This window comes from Alosa pseudoharengus, unplaced genomic scaffold (genome assembly GCF_046254945.1).
Source record: "Alosa pseudoharengus isolate Yale_2024_CS ecotype anadromous, Long Island Sound unplaced genomic scaffold, YU_APseudo_1.1 YU_APseudo_1.1_scf_24, whole genome shotgun sequence".
NCBI classification, from domain to species: domain Eukaryota; kingdom Metazoa; phylum Chordata; class Actinopteri; order Clupeiformes; family Clupeidae; genus Alosa; species Alosa pseudoharengus.
Window position 1 is genome coordinate 14,520,226 of NW_027468689.1, and position 7,500 is coordinate 14,527,725.

The following is a 7,500-nucleotide window of genomic DNA, read 5'->3' on the forward strand; positions in this document are numbered from 1 at the left end:
AAGTGTAATGTTAAATTGCAAACTGAGTAAAAAGAGTGAATTCTCTTTCAGTTTGGCCAGCTTGGTGAATGGATGGGCTACATGTGTCAATAGCTTTCGAAATGGTTCAAGAATCACATTTAGTGTTCAAGCATTCAGAAAAACAAACTGTAATAGGCTCAAAATCTGTTATGCGTTGGCATTTACGTAATGTGCTACATACCAGTGATTCAGCTGTAAGCGAGTCTAAGAACTCCAAGAGCCACTTCAACCATTTCATCCCATCACTACGTGTTTACTGTGGCCACTGATAGACAGACACTTCCAACCTTTTCCCAGGAAATGTCTACTCCTGCTGCTGTAGTTCAATATCACACCATACTGGTTTGGCCAAAGGAAGAGAGCATACACCCCAATCCGAGTCACCAAAGCTGCAGTTTGACCATAATGCGTAAGAGCCAGGCTCTTTGGTATGGCAGTCAGAGCGCAGGCCCAACCATAGTCCATCAAAACCAACTAGGCTGGGTTAGACTTTAGTTATGATTCCCATACAACTACACAAAGCAGGATATTCGTGTCACCTTCAAGTGGGGGACATCATTCTGGTCCCGCAGTTAATTCAGGCCCATAATGTTTCAATGACATTTTTTAAAGCTAATAAGAGACAAGTAGATGGAGCGAAGTACTGAAGCAGAGTGAGAGAAGTGGGAAGAAACTGATGAATGTTCTGGAAGGAGATAAAACTGTTTTTAAAAAAGATGATAAAGTGGAGATGGAAAGAGAAGGAATGAGAGTTAGGGTTGGAAAGGGTTGGAAAAAAGAAAAAAGAGGGATTTGAAGAGCAGAGAGAGAGAGAGAGAGAGAGAGAGAGGAGACAGGAGAGAAAAATGAAGCACTCCATGACAGCACGACAGCACACCAGCAATCCCACACTCCACGGGGGGGCTCCGTATCAAAGCAAAGAGTGTGCAGTTCCCCCATTTTATGCTGGGAGTGTGTGTGTGTGTGTGTGTGTGTGTGTTTGGAGGACCAGCATAAGGAAGTCCAAAGCCCGTAGACAGACAGCAGGTGGGGGGCCCTCCACTCAGGGGTGATTTACAGGGCCACTGCCTTGTAGATGGAGCCCGAGGCGAGAAATCAAACACGAGTGCTAATCGCTAACCTCCCACCGGCACGTCCACCTCTCAAACACACACACACACACACACACACACACACACACACACACACACACACACACACATACACACACACACACAGACACACACACACACACACACACACACACACACACACACACACACACACACAAACATCCCCAGATCAGGACCCCCAAGCTGGTAAACAATATCCACATGAGCTTGTCGGAGCCTGGGACAAAGCACTGATTGACTGGTCTGATTGGGCCACTTATGTCAACGGCCACAGGCTCTGTGGTTGGAGGAGAGAGACCGAAGGGGATTGGGTTGTTCTGACGGAGTTGTTAGGGCTGTTAGCCAAGGCAAACTACGGACCATGGCAGGTCAAAACACGCCCCCACCATACACACACACACACTCACACACACACACACACACACACACACACACACACACACACACACACACACACACACACACACACACACTCTCCCACCTCAAGCCCTCAGGCCCATCGTCTGTGTGCACCTTACCTTAGCGATCTGGACACACCAGTTGAGCAGCAGCTGGGAGCCGATGTTGTCCTTGTGCTCGTGGACGTAGTCCAGCAGGCAGCCGTGCGGCATGAGCTGCGTGACCAGCTGGATGGTGGGGCTCAGGCACACGCCCAGCAGACGCACCAGGTGAGGGTGCTCCATACTGGCCATGATCAGGGCCTCCTGCTGGGCAGAGATAGGACCCGTGAGTCGGGGGTGTGGGGGGTGTGGGGGTGGAGAGGGTGGATGAGGAGGGAGAGAGAGAGACGGAGAGAAAGAGGGAGAGAGTGAGAGAGAGAGGGAAAAGGAGAGAGAGAAAGAGGGAGAGAGTGAGAGAGAGAGAGGGAAAAGAAGAGAAAGAGGGAGATTGAGAGAGAGAGAGGGAAAAGGAGAGAGAGAAAGAGAGAGAGTGAGAGATAGAGAAAGAGAGAGAAAGAAAGAGAGAGAGAGAAGGGAACAGGGGGGTATGGTTACATTCATCCCCGAAAGCAGACATAGCGCTCCAACGAGTCTTTACACGGTGCTCAGCCAAGCTGGTAATGAATTTGCTCTCGAGCATAAGAGTGAAAGGCTTGGAGTGAACAATGCTGCACTGGAAGCTGGGTGTGTGTGATATGTGCGAAGGTGTGCATGTGAGTGTGTGTGTATGTGTGTGTGTGTATGTGTGTGTGTGTATGTGTGTGTGTGTGCATGTGTGTGTGTGTGTGTGTGTGTGTGTGTGTGATGATAATGTGTACATGCATAGGTGATATCCGCGAAGGTGTGTGCGTGTGGGTGTGTGTCTGTGTGTGTGTGTGTGTCGTTTGAAAACATATTTCCCCTAAACAGTAAACAGCCCTTTGAAGAGCACAACAGAGCAATATTCAAGGAAACTGTGCCTCACCCTCCTCTCACCCAAAGTAAAAATTAAATATTTGCAAGGCTCCCTGCGGCTGATCAAAGCGCTTTCATGCACTTTCAGGAAGGCCGGCCTGCACAGGCCTGGGGTAACCCTCGGAGCAGACGCCCTTACTGGATCACAACCCTGGGTCACGGGGGCAGCTGGTAACGAGGTCCTCGCCATTCTATCATTCAGAGCGAAGCTACACTTGCCCCAGTGTTCGCAGTGGAAAGATATGTGGGGGGGTTTAGTCCTGTCAGTGGCACTAAATGAAAGCCTGAATTGAGGTTGCCATTTCAAATCCCAGGGATAATATTATGAGGCATTGACAGTGTTGTGTGTATCTGTGTGAGTGTGTGTGTGTCTGTGTGTGAGTGTGAGTGTGAGTGTGAGTGTGAGTGTGAGTGTGAGTGTGAGTGTGTGTGTGTGTCTGTCTGTGCGTGTGTGAGTGTGTTTCTCTCATCTCTCTGAGAAGAGTTGACCTCCATTAAGGCGACCGACCCTGGCCATTCCTCAAACACACAAGATCTGCAGTCTGCACTTCGAGAGAGCCACAACTACAGCAAGTCTCAGAGAGAGAGAGAGAGAGAGAGAGAGAGAGAGAGAGAGAGAGAGAGAGAGAGAAAGAGGGAGATTATTTTCCAAATCCATTCCAGCCATACCAACAGTTTCCAAGTCAAGGGTGACTGCAAGCCTCAATTATGCAAATAGAAACATATGCAGAAATGTTAGGAGACAGACAGGAGGACAGAGAGAGAGAGAGAGAGAGAGAGAGAGAGAGAGAGAGAGATGCTTCTCTGTATTTATGTGTGTGCCTGAGTATGTGTGCATCTTTAGCATTTTAGTAGACTTACTATCTAACCTTTGCCCTCCTCTACCCCGAAACACCTGCACTGCAAGTAGTCAGCACTATATCTACATAACAACCCAGAACAACCTCACTACAGACTTTCTAGACATCATATTTTGACGGACATCAGATTTTGGACAGAGAAAACACATTGTTTTGAAAGTAAGTCTGAGGCATTATTTTAAATGGCATTAGTGTCTTGTTTGCTTAACACTGGTGAGGTATCACAAGTAACAGTCAGCTAGCAGAAATCTTGTAGTAATCATGTTTTGCCAATTCACATATTTTTTTGTTGAGGGTGTTTGATTGTTCCAAAATGGCTCTATATGATAATAGATAAAGTTGTTTATCGAGCATTTTAATATTATAGTAATTTGTTCATTTTGTGGCGTACATACAGTAAGGTAGTATTAATTTCATCAGCTTTGGTAACTTTGGAGTTATGTTTTCATATTTTCTTTTATTTGAAATAGACATTTACAAAGTAAAAATGCAGGTAGTGTAAAATCCAGTCTGATACAATGGGACTGCGTTGTTCAATACCTTCCACTCGAAAACAATTAACTTTTTGTCATGGTTTATTCATATGGAACACATCTCAGGATCATCAGCTTCAGACTGTGAACAATGACAACAGCTTTAGCCAGGAGGAGAGGGAAAAACTCCAACACTTCTCAAAGCCTGCAGGCTCGGGCGCTCAGAAAAAAATCAATTTCAAGAGTTCCTACAGGAGTGAGAAGAGCAGCGCTTCCCCCAAAGGAGCAATCACACAAACGTCACCTCATTTCATTGCTATTCATTAGCATGTGCCTTGGGCTGGGAACACCTTTGGGCGTTAACACCTTCATCAGTGCATACATGTGGCGCTAGAATGCATTAGCCCGCTTCAGGGTAAGCATTTCCACTGATGATGCACAACATGTTATCAATATTAATTGTAAAGACACTATGATGATCACAATTATATCTTTAGACACAATGGCTGGTATAACACAACATTTTCTTCTTTTTTTCTTTCTTTCTTTTTTTCTTTCTTTCTCTCTCTCCCTCTCTCTCTCTCTGCTTTCCATTCTCATTGTTCCAGTAAGGTTGAGGTGAGAGCGCTGCCAAGATCATGGGTTCAAATCCCAGAGAGCTCCGCTTCACTGATACATAAATGCATCAGTGTCAAATGCCAAGGCGAGTTGTTTTGGATGAAAGAATTGATTAAATGGTCGAATGCAAATGCTTTTTCTGCTTCTCACCAAATATCCAAGGAGCCCGATCCTGGCTCACCCCTGGGGGTCCAGACACACATCCAAAAAAAAAAAAAATTCCATGCAATTGACAAAAATCTTTGTATAGAGAAAACTAAAGATCCAGCCTAAATACTTAATAGCTTAAACAGCATAAGGAAGAAAACATCAATTCGGATGGATGGCAAGAAAGCCTGATACTGATCTAATGCTGCTCAAGTCAAGTCTAACATATCCAAAGGCAAACATACTGTATTATGAAGACCATATATTGACTTGAGAGGATGCTGAACACTCTTCACTATGAGATAAACCTGTCTAAAGACTGAGATGTTTTTCTTTTTTTTTTTACTCTGCAGGATTTAGGCAGAGCACAACCTTCTGACACCAAAAGTGTCAGATAATGCATGGCAGTTTTATCCTAAAGGTCCTCGAATTTGTCTGACATTGATAGGGACACGTTGGCAGGCGTTCAGGCTTCCCATACAGCCCCCTCTGATGCTGCACCTCCCATCTGCCAGAGGGGAGAGCGGCGCAGCAGAGCTGGCAAAGAGGTCTCAGGTGTGCAAACGCTGCTAAACGACGTAGGCTCTCAAGAAAAACAACCTGGGGGATCCTGGTGTGGGGCCCAGGGGAGCCCGTAGATAGAAAACACAAATTCTGAAAACATCCACATTACGCCGCTAGGAAATCTGTCAAGCAGAAAAAGAGAGACTTTGTCTTCCGATAGGTTGCATCGGGATGCAAAAGCATGTGTTGTTATTTTTTTCCCCCACAAGTTTTTTTTTTTTTAAAGACTCGCTCTACTGTGGCTGTTTAACCAGATTTTAAATGCGCAGGCTTCGGTGAGAATAATTTGCAGAACAACAAATTGTTGCGTGGATAGAATCAATATCATCTGGCATTAATTGTGATGCAGGAAGCTTTGTTCAGATCACATGAGCATGTCTGCATTAGATTTCACTTTCCTCTCTGAACCATCTGGTGTAGTTTGTGGTAAGAAGTGAATCTTCATTTCGTTATTTGCGATCAAGAAATGAACATGAAAATAAGCTCTGATATAATCATGGGTGACACATTAAGGGGACAAACAACAGGGGAGTTGCCGGCACGGAATGCCCCCATCAATTGCCTCTTAATTAGCATGTTATAGCAAGTGGCATCACATTTTGTGCCACACATGTATCAAGCTACCAACTTAGCAGATTTGACTTGCAGTTGAACTCACTGAAGCGGAGGGATACACATAACGTGGAAGCTAAAATGTTGGTTGTGGTGTGTGAATAAAGTGATATGCCATGGCAGATCTTCACCTCATTTGTCTCCAGAGGGTAACAAATCTAAGTGTGTGTGTGTGTGTGTGTGTGTGTGTGTGTGTGTGTGTGTATCTCAGTAAGGAGAGTGAGAGAAGGAGGGAGAGAGAGAGAGAGAGAGAGAGAGCGTGACAGAGAGAAAGAAAAGTAGAAAGATTGAGCGAGTGAGTGAAGGTGTGCATACCCATCATGACTAATGCTCCTTGCAGACGGGGACATTTCCTACTGTCCAATAATTCACCATAATGTCCTTTGTCAGGCTGTCACCATCAGTACATATTGAGTAGGGAGACAATCTCCTTCCCCTCCCCTCTCCTTCCCCCCCATCTCTCTCTCTCTCTCTCTCTCTCTCTCTCCCTCTCTCTCTCCCTTTCTTTCTCACTATCTGTTTCTTTGCCCCATCTTCCCCCACCTTAGCCTGACGAGCCAGACCCACATCAAGATGTGGGTCTGGGGACTCACCATTCGCAGTGCTCAGTCCAAAGGGGCGGGATAATCGGTTGTCTTTCAAATTCCCTCTGCACGCAATAGGACAGCGCTACAACTCATGAGTCCCATGCCTTTTCCCACCAGCGAAGCTAGTTGGCTAGTTCAAACTTTTGCCAACTTAAAAAAAGCTTAACTCGTGCCACGCTGTTCGCCAACAGCAACATCCATCTTCTTTGTTTTCAAGTAGCAGGGAATTCACGCCAAACCGTTGCAACTCTGCCATCAATCATTATGTTAAGCCTGCCTACCGACTCTATACACGATGTGCTTGGCCTTATCGAAGTTTACATTTTCCAGCTCGCAAGCCAACGGAGAGTTGCTAGACTAGGCTAGGATGCGTCTAGATTTCTAGGCTACCCCCACCTCTCTCTGTTCCTCTTTGCTGTTGCTGGTGAAGCAGGAGGAGGTAGTAGTAGCAGTCATGCCCGGGCTCTCTTTAAAAAGCTCTCAAAACGCGCCCTCACGTGCGAGCGCTCATGGCCTTGATTGCTGGTTGGCTGTCGGGCCCCGGGGCGGCAGGGGGGAGATCTGTCAGCCGGCCCTCCCCAGTGGCCTGGGCTACACTGCCGACACCTGACACCCCATTAATGGCATCACATCGGCCACGTTTTTGGCCATGAAGGGTGTGTTTGTGTGCACTCGTGCAGGGGTGTGTAAGCGTGAGAGAGAGAGAGGAAAGAGAGAGAGAGAGAGAGACAGAGAGAGAGAGAGAGCGGAAAAGAGAGAAAACCACAGAGAGAGAGAGACATAGGGGGGTAGAAAAAAGAAAAGAAAAATAAAGACATGTAAGAAAAGAATAAAAGAGGGAACAAAAGAGCAAACAAGGGAGAGACGAGAGCGAAGGGGAACATTTTTTTCTTTCTTTCTTTTCCAGTGGGGGGACTTTCAATTAAGTTGGCCTGTCAGCTCAAAGGCAAGTGAAGGTCTTTACCCCCCTCCCCTGGTCTTGTCCCACCCTTATCTCTCCAGTTGCCCCCCCCCCCCCCCCCCCCCCGTGTCTGGTTTACAGCCCCCTGCTCTCCAGCGACAGCGAGAAGGACCGACACAAGAGCCTTCCTGCCCAGATTTATGGCTGCTGT

The 7,500-nt window shown here is 46.5% G+C and overlaps 1 protein-coding gene across 1 annotated transcript in view; it reads right to left on the minus strand.

The window, feature by feature from the left end:
• LOC143141951 (receptor tyrosine-protein kinase erbB-4-like) overlaps positions 1-7,500 on the minus strand; it is a 131,744-nt gene that overhangs the window by 27,653 nt on the left and 96,591 nt on the right. Inside the window, exon 19 of the mRNA XM_076302624.1 lies at positions 1,652-1,837. Coding sequence (XP_076158739.1) covers positions 1,652-1,837 — 186 coding nt within the window. The remainder of the gene's footprint in view (positions 1-1,651; positions 1,838-7,500) is intronic.